Raw genomic sequence first — 21,407 nt, 5'->3', positions numbered from 1 at the left:
ACCAGCAGTAATTCTTACAAGCCCTGACTGGCAGTATATTTGGCTAAGGATTCCAAGCTTTCCACCGACCTCTTTTTTTACAACAGTGCCGTTGCTAAGGTGTCAAGGCTCAGCTGTATTTTGGCATCATAAAAACTCTACCACAGAGCTCTCAAGTTTCTCCCATCCTTGTCCCCACCTCCCCCCCCCCCACAGCAGCCTTCAGAGTTCTCAAAAGGCTAACAAATCTAGGACTCTCTCTTTAATGGTACAAAGACATTGCCAACAAAACTCTGTTGTGAGTCCATCTGGCAATTCCCGAGGGATTTTGAGGGAGGGGTGGGTGGGAGGGTTGTACTGGCCCTTTTCCAAAAAACAATGGAACTCAATGGAGAAAGGAGATGGTTGGTTAAAAGCAGAAAGAGAGGAAGGTTCATAATGGATGCCTGGCTGTGAAATGTTGGCTGAAAGAAAGCTTTTGTGAGACAGACGGAGGCAGCCACCATTTGCTGGTGTTGCGAGGTCCATCTGAAACGTTTATGAACATGCTTCACACTGAGTCAAATCAATGGGCCATTTAACTCCACGTTGCCAACTACTGACTGATAGTTATGCTCCAGGTCTCCTATAGCTCGTCTGGAGATAGAAGAAGGACTTCTGCAAGAAGTTCAGGTGCTCTACAACTCAGCCATGATATGCAATAGTGGTGAATATCTGTAGCTCAGGTGTAGGATGACGATTTGTTCTCTGAGCTTGATGAAATGTTCGGAAACCAACCCTCCAGCTCGGAGAATGAACCTCTACCCTCATCAGCCATGATATTCCCCTCAAGGCTTTCAGGCAATCATATATCAAACATGGTCCTTCCTACACTTTGGAAAAGAAAAGAAAATCAGATGCTAGCCTCCCATTCCAGTCACCTAGATTGGCCTAAGTTCAGCCATAGGCCTGGGACAACTTTTCCAATATGACCTCCACTGGAATACCGATAAGAAAGTGCTACGGTTTGATAATAAAATAGATTAGCAGGAACCAATCACTTTATTCCTTAAATGTCAGCATCTGTAGGCTAATACAGGTAGTCCTTGACTTATGGCCACAAATGAGCCTGGAAATTATGATCCTAAGTCCCAATGGTTGTAAAACAGGTCATCCTGCGACTGACCCAATTTTATAATCTTTTTTTGCAGCAGTCATAAAGCATTTGCCGCAGTCTTTAAACAAACACCATGGTCACTAAGTGAACCCATTGTTTGCTATGGGCCAGCTTTTGCCAGAAACTGGAAGCAAATGCCAATTTCCAGTAAAAATGTCATAAATTGAGGTCACGTGGCCACAGGATGCTGCAAACAGTCATAAATGAGATCCACTTGCCAAGCGCACAAAATATAGTTACATGACCGCAAAAGAGCTGGCCACCGGAACTTTGAAACTGGGTCTCTAGTCAACCGGTCATAGGTCAAGGACCATCTGGATACATAAAGATGTTGCAGTACTTTATAGCTATCCATAACAATTGGCTATGGATTCTTCACAGGTCCTCTGTGTACCAAGGCAATGAATGCAACTTGCTATCATATCATATCATATCGTATCATCATATCATAATATATTACTTATTATCCTTCTCATCTGTCCTATTACCTATTTCCTTAGATTCTTATGACTATAACTTGTTTTATCTCATGATTTATGTTGATTGCTTTTTTTTAGAATCCATTATTTGTGATGTATCTATGATTTATGATGTATCTATGATTTATGATTTATCTATGATTGTATTTTATTATTATGATTATCACTTGTTGCTTGTATCTATACTGAGAGCTTATGCACTGGAGACAATTTCCTTGTGTGTGTTCAATCACACTTGGCTAATAAAGAATAAAGATATTGTTAGGGCTCAGAGGCAAGAAGCCTGTCCATCATCTTCCTGAGAACCTCTGACTAATCACAAAAGGAAACAAGATGATAAGAGGATTGTCACCTGGGGAGGCTATACTTAATGATGAGCTTACACTGTAGAAATGAACAGGTAATCCTCGACTTACAATAGTTCATTTAGTGACCATTCAAAGTTACAATGGCACTGAAAAAAGTGATTTATGACCATTTTTCACATTTACAACCTTTGCATCACCATGGGTCACCTGATCAAAATTTGGACACTCGGCAACAGACTCATATTTGTGATGGTTGCAGTGTCCCGGGTTCATGTGATCATCTTTTGTGGCCTTCTGACAAGCAAAGTCAATGGGGAAGCCAGATTCACTTAACAACTGTTACTAAATTAACTGCAATGATTCACTTAACAACGATGGCAAGAAAATTGGTAAAATGGGGCAATATTCACTAAACAAGTGTTTCACTTAGCAAAAGAGGTTTGGGGCTCAAATGTGGTTGTAAGTCGAGGACTACTTGTACTAGGTGGCTACATAAAATCCCTGTTAATCCTAAAAGCAAAATAGTCGATATTAAAGCTAATTACATCTCTACATACAATGGCAGTGTATATTATTCTTTGTAGCCCAGGCCACAATCATGGTATACATAGCCTTTTAGCACACATAGCCTTAGTGCTCCAAGAGAGTTGGGTCACAAACATATCTTCTTCTTCTTCTTCTTCTTCTTCTTCTTCTTCTTCTTCTTCTTCTTCTTCTTCTTCTTCTTCTTCTTCTTCTTCTTCTTCTTCTTCTTCTTCTTCTTCTTCTTCTTCTCCTCCTCCTCCTCCTCCTCCTCCTCCTCCTCCTCCTCCTCCTCCTCCTCCTTTTATAAATATTTTATTGGTTTCTAACTATAACAATCCACAACCATATCTTCTGGTTAGCCCTTAGCCAGGATAAACCAAAAAGCCTTCTTCCCATCCATGTAAATGCGACCGCCATTTTCTTCTTTTCTTAAAGCAATTTGTATTTTAATAGCCAGTGGGAAGAAAACATATCAAGAAGAAAAACAGCACTTCAAATAACTAGCATTTTCTCCTAGTGGGAACCATCTTTGTCTAAAGATAGGACCAACTTAGCAAGCCTACAAGAGCAAAACTATTACTTCTGTGCAATGCAAAATTCCCTAATTTGCAAACCACTAAGGCATCTTACCAACAGCAGAGTCTTGTACAGCAGCAAATGGATTCATAAAGTTTAGATGAACTTTCTGTAAACACATCTAAACATTTAAAAGCCCCAACAGAAATCCCCTTATCCAAGAGGAAATTTCAGCATACCACAACAGATTGAACATTTCAGCCAACAGAAAACGGAGCTGTCAGTTGAAGGACCTACTTTCCAGTTACTCATTTAAAATGCAGAAGCTTTTCTTGCACTTAACTGTCGGCAAAGTTGAAAAGTGTTTATTTCAGTTATGCCCAATACACTACACTTGAACTCAATTATACCCCAGGGAGGAGGGAAGGATGTCATGAATTTGACAAGTACCAGCTTTCCATGGGAAAATGTGGTTTCATGAAAACCTGTATAGTTAATTTGTGACAAGAGTTTGTGCAATAGACATAACTGGATTAAAACTAATAGTTGATTTGACACTGGTATCTCAGGAACTGCAAATTACTCTGGCTAAATTATATTTGATACATGATTAATACTGGAATCATCATAATTGCCACAATATAAAAAAGATGTTGAGATTCTAGCAAGAGTGCAGAGAAGAGCAACAAAGATGCTTAGTGGACTTTAGATAAAATGGAGGAGGGAGGAGGAGGAGGAGGAGGAGGAGGAAGAAGAAGAAGAAGAAGAAGAAGAAGAAGAAGAAGAAGAAGAAGAAGAAGAAGAAGAAGAAGAAGAAGAAGAAGAAGATGAAGAAGAAGAAGAAGAAGAAGAAGAAGAAGTTGTTCTTCTGTTCTATATTCAAAGATGCCACTGAAGATGAAAACAACAATCCAAGGCACCACTTATCAATGGTGTCTCCTCAAAAACCAGCTCCAAGCACTGAATTGGTCACTTTTGGAATCAGATGCTCAAACAGGGAGGATCTGATTCAGTACAAATACATTTTTAAAACAGGATTTTTTTTCCTTTTAACTATGATATTATTACATTCTGGCAGTGCTTCTTTGGGAATATCTGTCATAAGCAGCCAAATGTGACAAGGCAGTCAAAGCAAGCATAGATAGGAATGTGAAGATTGTCAAACAGAGGGCTAAATCTTTACTCTGAGCCCCTGTCAAGTTAGCTGTTTAAAAAGACAAGGGGGCCACAGAGACGGTTTTCTTCTAAAACCCTTCTAAAAGTTGGCAGAATCCCCGCCCATTTCTTCTAGAACAGGGGTAGGCAACCTCGGCTCTTTTATGACTCATGGACTTCAACTCCCAGAATTCCTGAGTCAGCTCAGGAATTCTGGGAGTTGAAGTCCATGAGTCATAAAAGAGCCGAGGTTGCCTACCCCTGTTCTAGAAGTTTAAGACTGCTTATTCTCATCGACTGGCATAGTCAATCACTAGAGAGGAATGCCACTGTTCACAGCTCCTGGTTGGAGACCACTGACTGTAGGCAATACAAATTAAACTAGAGCAAAGCAGAGTCCTGTTCTGCTATGTTTTCACCGGAGGTGGGAAACCAATGGCTTTCCAACTGTTGCTGAACAGCAATTCCCATACTCATGCTGATTAGAGCTGTCATACGGTGGGGCTTAGCAACACCTTGGAGGCACACAGCCTTCATCCTCCAAAGCAGATGTATGTTTTAAGTGATCAGGCAGGGACCAAAAGAGGGGAAGAGCCTAGAGTTGAGTCTCACTGAATACTGAAGTTGAACTGACTTGGGTTAAACAAAGAGAAGTATAGAAAGCACAACAAATGGCAAATGACTCCTGTGTGTGATGCAATTGGTGTGTGATGGTATGGCAGAAAAGAAAACAAAGTCCAAGAAGTGTTGTGCACCTGAGCTGTCCTGGTTGTTCTGGGCTGGGTTGTTGGCTTGCAGACGTTTCGTGACCCAACTAGGTAACGTCATCAGTGCTAGTGAGTGTGCTAGTAGGAGCACACCCTACGCTCACTAGCACTGATGACGTTACCTAGTCGGGTCACGAAACGCCTGCAAGGAAACAATTACACTCAAGAAAACAAGAACTTCACAGTTCAACTCTAAGCTGAAGATTTAGTCTGGAGGTTAAATTGTATGACAAACAGCTGAGGGACTTCAGTATGTCTAGCCTACCGAAGAGAAGGACAGGAGGTATGATAGCTAGCTGTCTTCCAGTATTTGAGGGGCTGCCACAAAGACGAGGACTTATTCTCTAGGGCACCTGAGGGCAGGACAAGAAATGGATGAAAGCTTGTCAAAAAGAGAGACAACTTCGAAGTAAGGAGAAATTTGCTGACAGCGAGAGCAATCAATCAGTGGAATAGCTTGCCTCCTGCGGTTGAGGGTGCTCCATCACTGGAGGTTTTCAAAAACAGATCAGACAACCATTTGACTGGGATGGTATAAGACTCCTGCCCTGAGTAGGGGGTTGGACTGAAGACCTCCAAGCTCCCTTCAAGGTCTATGATACTATGCATGTATGACACAGACTCATAAAATCTTTTTCTACCTTCTATTGTTCTGGACTTCCTGGAAAGAACTGTCAATATTAACATAAGATTTGTTTTCTGATATTAAGCAGCAGGGATTAAAATCCTTTCCAACATAACTCTTCCCTTCTAAGTTATTTTATTCTATTCTACTCCTCCTTTCCCACCCCCACTGGAAAACAGCAGTCTACTAACAACAGTCTACTAGCTTTTGTAGCACCTGAATTTCTACCCTGATCCTTAGCTAGCTACTCATAATCTCCACTGAAATTACCATATGGCCCCAAGATTTTCAGGAGGGCAGGGGAAAAAAAGAAGAAGCCCTCAGTCCATTGGGATGGAAATCAGGAGGCAGATCCGCCATGGACTCAAACAACAAAACAAAACAAACCCCTTATGTGCCCCGACAGCTTCTCAAGCAAAGGGAATGAAAACCCTCTGTTGACTTTAGGCAACACAAAAGAAGCCCTTAAGCTTTTCATGGGAACGAAACCCTGCAGCCAAAGAGAAGAAAGAGGTCCCTTGTCAAGAGAAGGCTATTCACAACCAAATGGATGCCACCAATCAACCCAAGTAAGTAAACAAACTAAGGAGGTTGGGAAACCATGCTTTGGTAAAAAAAAAAAAAAGGAAGAGGGAGCAGAAAAGCAGAGATGTCTACTTTTCAATCCATCAGTGTCTATTACTTGGCTGTATCTGAAGACCTTCTCTTTTGTCAATGAACCCGTCAGCAATCTTGGATCTCCAGATTGGCTCCCATGTCAATTTGATCTCCTTGAAAAGATGAAAGGCTTGTCAACTCAGCTTCCAAAATAAAAAAAAAAAAACATTTGCCCCATACATAAGGGAGTGGCTATGTGACTTCACCCCATGTAGCTGTTCACTCCCCCACTGTGCCTTACCCGATTTTGACCTCAACATAAGGAGAAATGTATTAGCGTCTATCAAGAGAAGAATACCACTTTAGTATTTCTGTTTTCACACTCGCTTAAAAAAAAAGAATAAATTAAAATGTTTTTTTTTAAAAAAAAACAGCAATAAAGCAGGGAGGGGGAAATCCCACAGTTGAGAACTTCAAAGACATGCTAATGCGTAAAGCAGGGCTCTGCGATCACAATTAAAAATAGATATAATCCAATATACATCAAAGGCTTTTCGGAAGAAGCGGTGTAATTCCCAAGGGCTTACAGGACTAATGAGCAAGCTTCACATAGATCGTGAATCTATTTCTGAAATGAGGGAGACAGAGAAAAAAAAATGAGGGAGGAAAGAAACGGGAAGATGATCTATTCAAAAGCAGCATTTCCTTGATCCCAGGCCAACATCTTAACCACTACACCCCACTGGATTTGGGGCTGAGAAAGAAAACTTGATCCCAAACACAGAATATCAAAGTTGGAAGGGACCTTGGAGGTCATCTAGTCCAACCCCCTGCTCAAGCGTAAGATGCTACATCAGTGGTCCCCATTTTTTTACAACTTGGCAGCCGACAAGGGAGGGGAAACAGGACCTGGATCATCACTTGTGAAAATGGAGCTGCGTGCACGTGCATCGGGTCAGCCGCTCACATGGCCTAGTTCCAAACAGGCCACAGGCCAGTAGTGGGTCACAACCCAGGGGTTGAGGTCCCCTTCCTTATATCATTTCAGACAAACGGCTGTTCAGTCTCTTCTTGATATGCTCCAGTGATGAAGCACCCACAACCTCTGAAGGCAAGCCGTTCCATTGGTCTCACTGCTAGGAAGTTTCTCCTTAATTCTAGGTTGCTTCTCTCCTTGATTGAATCAATCAATCCTTGATTGCCCCTGGAGATTTTATAACAGGTCCATGATCTCCACCACTACAAACACTTTGACCACCTTCTCTATTTTTACCTGCCTAGGATGAATTGTATTTCCAAAGACAAATGATTTTATAAACTCAGAAAACCATATTAAGGATCCGGGCCAACCCCTAAGTAAATGCTCCATAATTTGCCTTCATTAATTAATTCACACACACAGTGCCAAAATTACTCTCCTGCTTCGTGGATGGAAATATTATCATTCTTCTGAGTTCTGCTCTTCTTTCAAGTCAAGTCGGCCACTTAATTTGGTGCTTTAGAGAGGGGGAAGAATTTTCTTAATAATAACAATAAAAAAGTGGGTTTAAATGAAAAAAAAAAGTCTTTTGTCACAAATGGGTAAAATGATACCAACAGCATCTCATTTACCAGTTGCAACCAGTAAAATAGTAAAATGTTTGTTTTATATGGCCTCTGTATTATTTTGTTTCATGCTGTATGCCACGGGTGTCAAACTCGCCCCGTCACGTGATATGTTGTGACTTTTTTCACAATGCTGGAGTGGGTGCAGCCTCCACAAGATGCAACCGGCCACGGGCCGGCAGTTTGACACCTCTGCTGTATGCCATCCAGAGCCAAGAGAGAATTGGGCAGCTGATATAAAAACTAAACACATAAATAAATACCAATAAATCAATGTGCCTTTAGCCACAGGAACAGCTGACCCACAAAGTGGGAACTATTTGTTCCCTGGAAGGCTTCAAACAGAGGTTGGATGATTATCTGTGAGAGTGGATTCTACACTAAAGGTGGGATTGGACTGGATGACCTCTAAAAGGTCCCTTCCAACTCAATGATCTTATAATAACATAACATGAAATAAGAAACCATAAAAGAAAAGCACGCTCTCCTATTGGTTTGAATTATAGTTCAAATGTAAAGGTAAAGATTCCCCCGCACATGCGTGCTAGTCGTTTCCGACTCTAGGGGCCGGTGCTCATCTCCGTTTCAAAGCTGAAGAGCCAGCGCTTGTCCAAGGACATCTCCATGGTCATGTGGCCGGCATGACTAGACGCCAAAGGCACACAGAATGCTGTTACCTTCCCACAGTAGTGGTCCCTATTTTTCTACTTGAATTTTTACGTGCTTTCGAACTGCTAGGTTGGCAGAAGCTGGGACCAGTAACAGGCGCTCACTCTGCTACGCAGCACTCGGGATTTGACCCGCCAAACTGCCGACCTTCTGATCGACAAGCTCAGCATCCTAACCCACTGAACCACCGCGTCCCTTCAAATGTAATTAATGAAAAGAGATAATATCAGACTCCTTGTCTATCTTAACATTTTTTCCTTCCCTTCCCATTACATTTCAATTACAATTTGGCTGAAAACTTTGGAGAGGCTTAAAACTTCAGAAAACTGCTTCCCTACTGGACAATTCCAGATGTGTAGACTTCAACTCCCAGAATTGACGTTGCTTATTGGAAGTTGGCTGGGAAAGTTGCCAATGATGGTCTCGTGATCCTGGTACATTGTAAAAACATGCCAAGCACTCAAATTTTCACCAGATGATTGTGGGGATGCTGTGATAGTCATAAGTGTGAGGTCCGCTGTGAGTTACTTTTTCAATGTTGTTGTAACGTTAATCAGTCATTAAATGAATGATTGTGAATCAAGGACTACCTCTATGTGAACTTCAGGCCTGCAAGCTTACTCAGTTCTTGGATAACTACATATAATTGCTGATGACCAAAGAGAAGCTTTGATTCTCAAATCTTAGTTCTTATGGCATATGAGCGCCAACGTGGTAGATCTTCCATATTCCATAATTTGGAGAACAAGAAACCAAGCCAGATATCCCCGCTGCTAAACCACAAGTACAAGCTCATATTCTGAAGAATGAATATGACAGCCAGCTCGCAAATCCTCACATCCAGAAACTCCTACAACAATGATGTCACTGATGTTAATTATGGGGAAATTGATGACCACCTTTTGCAATAAAATAAGCTCCAAAACACCTCCAAAAAAACTTGAAATAAATGCTGAAATAACCTGAGATCAAGGAGGAACTACAGAAGTCTCTTTTGCCGGGGACAAAACTTTTTGGAAACTGGAAAGCAAATCCCAGCACATGTTAATAGAAAATATCAAAGTAACAAATTAACCTTTGAAAGAAAGACAATTAAAAATCATAATCTATGACTTTGTCCTGCATCACATTAATCCACTAGTTCATTTAACATGGTCAAAGGTGAGTATGCAAAGAGGTATGTACTTCCTTAAAGACTTACATACTTAGTGTAAGATCTGTATACATCAAAGCAGTATATAAGATGCTTGTTTTCCTATAAAAGTTCAAAGGAAGCAGTGGGGCCATAGTGATTAAACGCTGAACTAGCACCAGGGAGATCCAAGTTCGAGTATCTCCTCAATCACAGAAGTTATCTAGGTGACTTGAGGTCAGTTAGTCTTCAGAGAATTTGGTATAGTGGCTGAAGGCACCAGACTTGGAATCAAGAAACTAATCTAATCTAATCTAATCCTGCCTGAGGCACAGAAACCAGCTGGGTGACTTTGAGTCAATCCCTCTTTCTCAACTCTAGGAAGAAAGCCAGGGCAAAGCCCTTCTGGAAATCATGCCAAGACTTGTCTAAGTAATTGCTAAAGGTCAAGAATGATTCAAACACACTAAGGGGAAAAAAACAACTTTCTTTCAGGGACATTTATGGTACTGATTGTTAGTGAAAGCAAAAGAATGTTCTGTACACTGTCATACATACTGGGAAGAAAAGTAGGACATAAATCTAACAAATAAGTAAGAGATACCTATGCCCAAGGTTCATTACTTGTGGCCAGAAAGTGATCCAAAAAAATTTCAAATAGTTGTTCCCAAAATTGTTAAGAAGACAGAAGAGGAAAATGATCAAATACTGGAGAAGTAATTAAAGCAACTGTATAGAATTAGACCTTAATTAAATTCAACTGGAATTCAAAGTGAATGCTATTCGTAAATTACGTAGACACATTGCATTTAGACAACACACCTTATCCAGTTACTGAATTAATTCATGTTTTTGGTTTGCAACAATACACAAATCACACATTAGCCTCAGATTGCTTCCTGGGTAATACCTGAAATTTGGATTTCAACATTCAGAATTCTCCAATGAGGACCATTGCTGAGAATTCTGGAAACTAAAGTCCATGTTGGAAATTGTCCAGGTTGCAAAACATGAACAGCCAGACAAGTTGGGTTCATGCCACAGAACAAACCATAAAGCACACACCCACACCCCAAAACATCAAACTAACATTAATGCTAATGAAGCTTAGTATTTGCTAGATGTTAATCTGGCCCTTCTTATCTGAACCCAGAAACTTAAAATTAGAAAGGGCCAATTAAGTTACTGAGTTTAACTTCCTCTTTAGGATAGAACAGTCATCTAGAAACTAAAGTTTTTTTTTAAAAAAAAAGTCAAGATGGCAGCCACAACTTTATCATTGAAACCCTGCCCCTTTTCTACATGTATCACAAGCATAATGTATGTGAAAAAGTGGGGGGAACAGTGTGTCTGTCACGACTAGGGGTGACATAATAGCAGTCATCCAATATTTGAGGGGCTGTCACAAAGACGCAGTGGCTCAGTGGGTTAGGACGCTAAGCTTGTCGATCAGAAGGTCGGCAGTTTGGCAGGTCAAATCCCAAGTGCCACGTAGCAGAGTGAGTGCCTGTTACTCATCCCAGCTTCTGCCAACCTAGCAGTTCAAAAGCACATAAAAATGCAAGTAGAAAAATAGAGACCACTACGGTGGGAAGGTAACAGCGTTCCGTGCACCTTTAGCGTCTACTCATGCCGGCCACATGACCACGGAGACGTCCTCGGACAAGCGCTGGCACTTCAGCTTTGAAACGGAGATGAGCACCGGCCCCTAGAGTCAGAAACGACTCGCACGCATGTGCGGGGAAACCTTTACCTTTACACAAAGAGGAGACAACCAACTTATTCTCCAAAGTACCTGAGTGTAGGACAAGAGGTAACAGATGGAAACTTGTCAAACTGAGAAGCAACCTAGAACTAAGGAGAAATTTCCCGACAGTGAGAACAATTAATCAGTGGAAGTTGTGGGTGCTCCAACACTGGAGGTTTTTAAGAAGAGACTGGACAGCCATATGTCCAGAATGGTGTGGGATTTCCTGTTTGAGCAGGGGGGCGTTGACTAGAGGACATCCAAGGTTCCTTCCAATTCTCTTATTCTATCATTATTCTATCATTCTGTTATTCTGTTATGTTAGGTGATTTGATGCCCCAGAATCTGATCAATGCAAAATATTACTGGTGTAGATCTGGTTCTTCTATGGAAACCAAAAGCATTTCTGGTAGAAGATTTGAGGGAGGTGAGGCTATCTGTTTAAATGGGGCAGAGTACCCTCCCCTGAATTTCACTGTGGTGTTCCTCAGCAGGCACTGGATCATATAGTGACTATATAGTCATCTGAGAGCATATACAGGAGGAAAAACAGACTTTCTTCAAATAACCCCTTCCTCAGGCAGGAAACCCTATACCATTTCAGACAAATGGCTGTCCAGTCTCTTCTTTAAAAGCTTCAAGGGTTGCAGCATTCACCACCTCTGGAGGCAGGTTGTTCCACTGATTAATTGTTCTCACTGTCAGGAAATTTCTCCTCAGTTCTAGGTTGCTTCTCTCCTTGATTAGTTTCCACTGGTTGCTTCTTGTCCTACCTTTGGGCACTTTGGAGAATATCCTGACTCCCTCTTCTTTGTGGCAACCTCTGAGATACTGGAACACTGCTATCATGTCACCCCTCGTCCTTCTCTTCATTAAACTATTTGTATTTGGACCTTTTTAAAACATTGAAAGTTAGAATGGCAATTTTTCTTTATTCAGTTGATTCATTTTTGGTGAAATACTGCCAAGAACTTAAGTCCTACTTAGACTTTAAGGCTAGTGCCAGAGAAGGCCTTCAAGGTAAGTTCATGGCTCAATCTTTCCCCCTCCCCTCCCCCAATTAGAGTGGCTAAATAGTAAATCTGAATTCTTCTTAGGACAGGCTTTCAGTCACTAATCAATCCTGCCTAGAAACTGTTTTTGGATGTCATAAGATGCCCAGTTTTTCTATAAATACTGTGCTTAACCAAACATCAACTTAATATGAGAGGCTCAGTGAAGCAGAAGAGATAGAAAGATCAAATGAAGTTACAATGACCCGATTCTAAATCTTTAAAATTGCCCATCTGCAATAAAGATCTTCTCAGCTTTCCATCTCAGTTCAGGCAGTCCTCGAGCTACGACCACAACCGAGAATTTCTGTTGCTAAGCAAAGTGGTTGTTAAGTGAGCCATGCCCAATTTTACAATCTTTTTTTGCCACGATTGTTAAACAAATCACTGCACAGTTAAATGAATCATGCAATCATTAAGTGAATCTGGCTTCTCCCATTGACTTTGCTTGCCAAAAGTCAGCTGGGAAGACCACAAATGACAAGCACATGACTTCAGGATGCTGCAACCATCTTAAATACAAGCAGGTTAACAGCTGCCCAAATTTACATCACATGATCACGGAGATGCTGTGATGGTCATTAAGTCAGGGGTCCCCAACCCTGGGTCCGTGGACTGGTACTGGGCCGCAGCATGCCAGCAACCAGTCCACACAAACAACCAAAGTCCCATCCGTGGGATGCAGGCAGCATATAAAACCACACACTCTACGGTCCATGGAAAAACCTCTCTCCATGGAACCAGTTGGGGACCTCTGTCGTAAGTCACTTTTTTTGAGTGCTGTTGTAACTCCAAACAATCAGTAAACAAATGGTATTAAGTCAAGGGCTACCTATACTTACTAAATACAACCAGACACCCATACAGAAAGTCCCATTACACAGTAGTAGTGCATTCAAAATAACTTCTATTAATGTATTGCCGCAAACCTAGCTACAACCTCTTGTTATGGCCATTAACTGCACGCCCACATTTATGGCAGTCTGAGAGGAATTAATGAAACCAATCATATGTTACACGGGATTGTCGCCTAGTTTTTTTATTGACTTTTTAAAAGCAGCTCCCACAGGCAGGATTCCAGGCATAATCCTCCCTACATGAACCCTAAACGGGCATTCAACAGTAACTGCCTAACATACAAATTAGTTCTTCTTAAATCTGTACCCATTGAGCCACCGGATGGGAAGCAGCCACACCGAAACATTTCAGAAAATGGGTCCCTAAATTCATTTACCCCTAGCAAATCAGATATCACTGAATAATATTTAATTACTTTTTTTTCCTTTTTAAGCATGGTTTCTCTTCCCCGAGTTTCATCATACAAAGAGCAGCCTAAAAAAATGAAGCAAATGTCGAATGGCAAAGAGAGGATTTATGAAGATTATATGGTGTAGCAGAGAAGAGCACAATAAACAGGACTGGAGAAGGAAGTGTGCAAACTTACCTTTGTTTGTGACTGTGTTGAACAACTTTTCTGAGCTGGCATCAGAAGCCTAAAATAATAAGAATAATAATAATAAAAAAATGTTAAACCCTTAAACCAATTATGGAGCAAAACAAGTAACAAATGTTATTTGCTTCATGGAATATGCAGACCAAAAAATATTATTCTTTCAAGTTATAGACAGAAAAATATCTGGGGAGGACCGAAAGCAGAGAGATGTGGGATAGGAAACAAAAGACGAACATCTACGAAGTTTAAATTTTTTGTTGCCCAGAAGATGGTGCTATTTAGCTGTGCTGGAATACCCTGTTATCTGTACATATAGCAATGTTGTGTTTTTCATTTCCCACTCAAGGAGGGGAAGAAATTGTGTAGAAATGCTTTTGTGTGGTTTTCTTTATCATTCTTCCATATTTAAATGATTAGCACCTTATAGATGTTGGTCATTGGTTAGGCATCAAATTTTAAAGGAGATGCAGGACAGTAATAGTAGTTTATTTTCCAACCAGACCTCGTGTAAACATATATATTGAATTATCTGGATACATAATAGCCTCGCTTAGTAGACTGCAGAAAATTTCTTTGCAGCTCAGATTCAACTCAATCAACCGTTTTTGACTTGTCAGAACCCCAATCTTACAAACATCCAGAACAGCCGGTCTCTTCTTAAAACATCACGATAAATATAATTGATTGTTCACAGGCTCCACAAGTTACATCCGTATGAACATTTTCCCCACTATATAAGGTTGGAACATACCAAGTCACAGATCAGAGTCACTATTTTAATTTCACACCCAACTCAGCAAAATACAAGTCCTTTCCTTTCAATTTGGTTGTTGTTCAGTTGCTGTGTCTGACTCTTCGCAACCCCATGAACCACAGACCCCATGAACCACAGCACACCACCACCACCCTGTTGTCCACTGTCTCAAATTTTATTATTTACATTTATTTCTGAGAAACTTATCTAAGATACCTTTCTTCCTTGGAGCCAAATTGATGATAAAACAGGACTTCTACAGCTATTACAAGATGTTCCTTAATTAGTTTAATTATGAACCCTCTGCTATCGTCACAAATCTGACTTCACAGACCTTCTCTCCAAAAGCTCTTGGGACAATATTTCAAACCTACAACCTAATCCAAGAATGCCTCATTTTCAAGTGAGCAAATGTATGCCAGCCAACAAAGTACATTTGATTTTTTTTTAAAGGCTAAACTTTATCTGTTAAAATGTAGAGAAGCTGAATAGATACTATCATCCACCTTGTATCACATCTTGCACTTTGCTGTGAAAAGAACAAGCAGACTATATCTGAAAGGCTGCAAACGCCAAAGGTTTGAGTTTGCTTCGGATGCCAAAAACCGACATGATCAGAATAAACATTTGGCCATCACCTTCCCAGATGTGTTTCCTTCTAGTTATCAGTTGCATTTCTTCCCTTCACTTTTCTTAAGCACAATTCTAAGCGCATTTCCTTCACTCTAAGTCCGACTACAGGCCATTAAGCAAAAGCGTAGAGAATGGCATTCCTTGGGCCTCCTACAAAATGGATCCAGGTAGACTGTGGTTGTATGTGACGAACCATTCCAGTAATTTCAGTCAAAAATTTCTTACCTTACCCATGAGACTTATGTACTAGCACAAGCAATGAAATATACCAGGCAGCACACTGTGTGGGTGTAGATTTGACAAGTTCAACCCTCTGCTGAATTTTATTATGGAATTTCAAAAATTATAACTACAGCTGCGGCCGAGATTTGTCACTTACCTTACATTTATGAGGGGGGGAAAATGTCCAGCCTGGCCTAGACTCCAGGCTAGTTTTTAAGGATATGTATATGTATATGTATATGTATACGTATACGTATACGTATATGTATGTATGAAAATTCTTTGCATAGAAAACTAATCAGAACTTCAGAGAAGCAAGTAAGCTATACCCAAACTTATCTTCAAACAACTGAATTAAAAATAGATTAACACACTGCGTGCAAGCCCATGACAGTACACATGCCTGCGTGCACACAAATACACACACACACACAAAGAAAACCATTTGTGCCCGATCCAATGTATCTTTACTCAGAAATAGATTCAGGATATAAACGAAACTGGAAAGACTGAAGGGGTGGGTGTCCCAGAAAATTACCCAAGTCATCTTGTTTCATTGGCTTCAATGGATTTCTCAACGGCTTTTGCAACCTCAAGATACAATCCAAAATGTAACACAAAATAGTAGCCTGAAAAATTGAACTGAAATTGTCAGCCTACATTTTTTTTCTCTGTCTGTCTCCCTCTGTCCCTCTCTCTCCAAATATATTTATTCTCCCACAACATAATTTTACGTATGCCATGGAAGCGTACACACAATCCCATTGTTTTTAAAAGAAAAACGGAATTAATTTCATATTGAGATTTTGTATACCAAAGGCATGTAGCTCAAACCTCCTTCGGCTATCCTGTATGAACAAAGAGAAAAAGCCAGGTTTCCTGGCCTGGCACAATTTGGTAAGAAGGGCGATTCTTGAAAAGGAAAAGCAACAGCCAAAATTAAAAGAATCTGGTAACTGCTCTCGGAAAATATCACGCTGCATAAAAATTCCTTGGGATGTTGGCTAAGCAAAAATTGAGGTGTATTTAGTCCAGGATTAAATACAGAACTGTAGCATCTGTGGGCTATCAAGGAAGATGTTCCATGTAGGGCACAGGAAAGGATAAGAAAACTACTAGCGGAGGTAAATGAGAAACTAAATCTGACCTAACTCTCCATCAAAACCCTCTTTACAAATAAACTTTCCCAACGTCAGTCAAACGAGAAATGTGAAGATCGGTCTTTTTTCCTGGATTGAATTTGTCTTGACTTCCATCCAGGATTTGAAGGCATGAATTGCTCAAGGGTGTTTTCCACTGTAAAAAACAAAAAAAAAAACAAAACAAACCCAAACCCACATGAAAAGATGCGACCGAACGGCAGAACAAAACCCTGCCAGAAATGGGAGTTTATTAGCAGGAACGAGGAAACTTTTATCGTTCTCTTGGATTAAGAGAGAGCACATAGAGACACGAGTTCCAGGTGCTGCCCCATTCTGAGGGAATGGAGTAATTTCCAGCAGGATTTAAGGCTAATCCTACAATGGCTAAAAGGGGGGGGGTCATTTTTCTGAAGGAAGGAGTGATACATTTTGTGTTATCTCCTCTTGACCTCTTTTCACACTGCGGGTGGCGGGGGGGGGGAGGGGGAAAGAAGGTTCCCACGTGCAAATCTGCACACACAAACCTGGATGTTAAAATCTAATGAACAAAATATGTATGATTATATAAGTAAAAGATGTATGAGTAAAATAGGAATTAAAATCTGATGAGCAAGACTCTTGAGACACGAAAAGGAGGGGCAGGAAGGAAAATGGGGACACTGTCCATGATGAGCCTCAATCATGTTTGACCAGAACTAAACTCTCATAACCTCCAGGGACCTGAGAGAGAAACAGTGCAAATAGCAAAGGAAGGGGAGAAGGAAGAACTGTATCTGTCCTACACACCACACACACACACACACACACACACACACACACAAAGAAAACCTTTCCCTGCCTCCCTTTCAGCCTTCTGGGCTGGGGACTGCCTTGGCTTCAAATATTAAACGTCAGCAAACCATTTCTAGGTGGAGACAAATGGACTGTGTTTGTTTGTGTGTGTGTGTATTCTTCTCTTCCATCAAGGAATGTACTGCCATAAAGGCAAAGTGTGTGTGTGTGTGTGTGTGTGTGTATTTGTGTGTAGAGTGTATCTATTTCCTGTCCAGACAGAAAAGGCTGGCGCTTTTTCTTGGCATATGCCGAGGCCAAGCACTTGCAAAAACATCAACTCTGTCCTGACATGAAAGGCTTTCTTTGAAAGCAAGCGTGATCCAACCCACTAAGCCGCCTCTTGTATAAAGTGAAGGTGGGGGGGGGGAGAAGAGAAGATCACCCAAGCCGTAATTAAGGGCTGGGAGACTGCTTTGCATCAAGGCACTGCTGTAAGCTCTCTGTGGCTTTTTAGCCTGGTGCAGGGAATCTCTCAGCCCCATCAACACAGAACTGGGGAAGACAGAGGTGAAAAAAGCAGACCAGCTGCTTTTCCATCTCCCCCCCCCCCAATCTAAGGGAACCCTTGGAGGATTTCTTTCATGGAGAAGGAGCAAAGAGACAGTGCGCCCCCGCCCCCCTCTTTCTTCACATATACCGATTATGCTGCCTGTTGGTGCCACTTCTCCACCTGCCTGAGGTCATCAGACATGGGAACACAACAGGGCAGGTAATAAAAATGACCCACATGCATATATATATATGTGGGAAGAAATGGGCAGGGATTCCCAACCAAGGAGAAATCTGGGGAACTATTGGATTAGCATTTCTGGTTCAGGTCCTACCCTCAGCTCTGGCAACTCAGGATTTGTTTGGGCCAATTATATCTCTCAGCCCAATCTATCTCACAGAGTTGTTGCAAGGGTATGTATGCTGCCTTGAAGTCTTAAAAAGTTGGGACTTAAATGTCAGAAATAAAACACAGAGGCTACCAGTGGAATATAAAGCTGGACTGAAAACTAGCTTTGAATTGTCATTCAAGCTCAATGGGTGCCTTTGGGGTAGTTCCTATTCCTACGGGGATCAACCTCTCAGGGTTGTTGTAAGGATAAACCAGTTCTTTTAAATTTCAACAAAAGGCAAAATATAAAGAAAGATAAAATTAGGAGTCAGGAAAAAAAAACAGGATTGCAAAAAAGGAAAAAAGTGGGAGATGGAGGAAAATGTCCAACTTTCTTCAGCACAAAATGTATTAACAATTAAATGTATTAACCTCTCACTCTAAAACCAATAATAATACACAATATTCTATTGCCATAAACAGTCCTAATGGCCAAATCGGAAAATTATAGTTTCATGTCTTTCAGTTTCAAGCGAGATCAAATTAGATAAAATACTTCTGAAGCATTATGGTTTGCCGATCTTAATAGAATGTAGAGCACAAAAGGACTATCTGGGCTTAATCTAAGCATACACCAGGAAGCAACTTTGCAGGAACTAAAATAATTCTAGAAGCTGGAGACTGCGCCCCAGGATTCTAGGGGCACCATTCAAAGTTCAGTTTCAAGGTGTTTTTTTTCAAATGAAACATTTAAAAAAAAACTAAAAAAAACCTAATCTCAAAGACTCTCAGCCACTAAAGCTTGTCAAATGAAATAAAATGTACAATTTTCACAAATGAAAACTTGTCTCACAGCTTCTCGCCACAATGAAACGGTGCTGCTTGCAAAAAGCCATGATCATTGGCGGCAAACAAAAAAAAGGTTTAAGAAGAAAATACAAGAAGGTTTTCCCCCCCCTTAATTATCCTGCCTTTCTCTGGCAAAAGAAAGAGGGTTTGGCTCTATGCAGAATTCAACTCCGATACCCAGTTTGGCCATCCGGAGATGGGCTGGACAACAACACGACCTTATGTAATACAAGAACATAGTGCTTTACAATCCGGTAAAACCAGCTAACCTGAAGCAGACAATCAAGCAGAAATGGTAACTCCAAATGTTTATAACCAAAGAAAAGACCTCAAAACCTGCCTGTCCCTGGGGCTCTTCATTACTGGTAAACATAAATCAAAGAGCTTATCCATTAATCTGTCCACCAGGAACCTGGAATGACTACTGCAATCAAAACAGACTGCCGTATTTCTAAGGATATATCCATAATGTGGTTTGCTTGCTTGCTTGCTTTGACTAAAAACGACTAGGAAAAAATCTTAATGGAAAGGCTTCAGCCCCGGGAAAGGAGAATAAAAGTCCTAAGACTTTTCAGGAATTCTCCATTCCAATTCTTCCAGCTCCTATCCTTTTGAAGCTCCGAGAGCCATCCGCGAAAGAAAAATGCAGGAGACAAGAAAGGAAAGCAATACAATAGTTTGGGATGTTTCCCCTATCACCACCACCACCACTACTCCACCCCTGGAACTGTATCTCCAATATTGCCACGATCAAACGGAGAGTGAAAGAAATTCCAGCCAAGAAACCCAGAGAGACAAAAGATAGCCCACGCACAAAGCCAGGTTATTGAGAGTCGCTCCATTTTGCCCTTAGAAGCGAATTTACCTGATCGTCCGGCGGGTTAAACAACCCAAGTGACAGCCGACAAGTTCATGTCTGGGAAGAGAAGCCGAAAAAGAGTCAGGGAATCTTGTCCAACTCCTCCTCCTATCCGTCCACAGTAAGAAGCACTTATTCCCAAAACCTGCAAAACCAAACTATTCCGTCCAAAGGCGAGTCCTTCCCAGGAGGGATCCCAGCGCGCTCGGCCATTCCGGGAGAAAGGGCGGCGGGAAGAGACTTAATCGCGGGTCCTGCGACGGCCGGGGAAGGGAGAGCAAGAGAGAGGCGGCTAATAAAAGGGGAGGGGCGAGGATCGAAATCAGGGACCGCGCCGGGAGATCCCAGCCAGTAGGACAAAGGGAAGCATGTGCGCCCCAAGGCGCAAAAAGAATCGTTTGGCACCGTGCGCTCCGGAGAGGCTCCCGGCGCCCAAGAAGGTTACGTTCCCGGAAGGTTGTCTCGCCGCCTCCGGAGGGAGGCCAGGCGTGGAAAGAAGAAAGAGGAGGGGGAGTATCAGCCCTTCCAGCTCCGCAGGGTCTCACACAAAGCGGCCGGCCGCCCGTCCGTCTCGCCGTCTTGCCACCGGCCCCGATTCAAGTGAATTCCATTGGCACCAAGGCGCGCCGGCGGCCAGGCGATCTCATAATCCGGAGCCAGCGTCCGACCGTGGGCCCTTAAGCCAAAGCGCTCCGGCGGCAACCCGAAGCCCCCGTCCCGCGCCCACCAGCGCCGGCTCCCCTTTGCCCCTCCGACAGCTCCGCAGTCTCCCTCGGCAGTCTTTCCACCGTGTGAGCCACTGGCGTTTCCTCCCTTGCCCTGCCCTGCCCTGCCCCGCCTCTCGGCCCGCCCCCCGTCGCCGCTTGGCTCCACCGCCCGGTACCTCCCCCCATTCATCTTCAGAGCTGGGGGAAAATCCGAAGGGCTCTCATTGTTAATTTTGTTGAAAAGGAAAAAAAAGGGGGGGGAGGAAGAAGCGGGACGCGAGAGGGGACCCTCTCTGGGGAAGCTCCCGCCGGCGGATCGTTAAAAAAAAATAAAATAAAAGACCCGCTCCAACTCCTGTACTCCACCGTTAGATTTCTTAAGGGCATCAGCCAAATGCTGTCGGCGCTCTTTGGAACATGGACGTTTCATTCATACTTAGTTTAAGCTACTTTGGAACCTCAGATTCACTCCCGAATTCCCACCTGGTTCGCCAGGTTAGGATTACATTACTGGACCAGGTGGGGCTGCAAAAACGCAAGCGACCGCTAGGTGGCAGAAAGGAGTCAGGGTTTTCTGGATCTCTGCGGGTCATCTAGCGATCGCCCGGATTTTTGCAACCCAAAGCTGGTGTATTGACCTGCTAGAACAGGGGTGTCAAACTCAATTTCATTGAGGGCCGCATCAGCATTGCGGTTGCCCTCAGGGGGCGGGGGGGGGGTATGGCCAGAGTGGGCGTGGCTAGAGTGCGTATGGCCTACTGGGTGGGTATGGCCAGCTCTACATCGTTTGCATCAAGGGTGCCTATGGCGGTCTGGGCAGGA

The 21,407-nt window shown here is 42.2% G+C and overlaps 1 protein-coding gene across 1 annotated transcript in view; it reads right to left on the bottom strand.

The window, feature by feature from the left end:
• Nucleotides 1-21,407, bottom strand: part of AUTS2 (activator of transcription and developmental regulator AUTS2) — a gene marked incomplete at its 5' end in the record, with an annotated part of 130,732 nt that overhangs the window by 89,446 nt on the left and 19,879 nt on the right. Inside the window, 2 exons of the mRNA XM_083350233.1 lie at nucleotides 13,757-13,805; nucleotides 20,606-20,783. Coding sequence (XP_083206359.1) covers nucleotides 13,757-13,805; nucleotides 20,606-20,783 — 227 coding nt within the window. The remainder of the gene's footprint in view (nucleotides 1-13,756; nucleotides 13,806-20,605; nucleotides 20,784-21,407) is intronic.

Source organism: Vipera ursinii (assembly GCF_947247035.1).
Source record: "Vipera ursinii genome assembly, chromosome: 1".
Lineage (NCBI taxonomy): Eukaryota > Metazoa > Chordata > Lepidosauria > Squamata > Viperidae > Vipera > Vipera ursinii.
The sequence above is the reverse complement of the archived record's forward strand: the minus strand, read 5'-3'. Positions and strand labels throughout refer to the sequence as shown.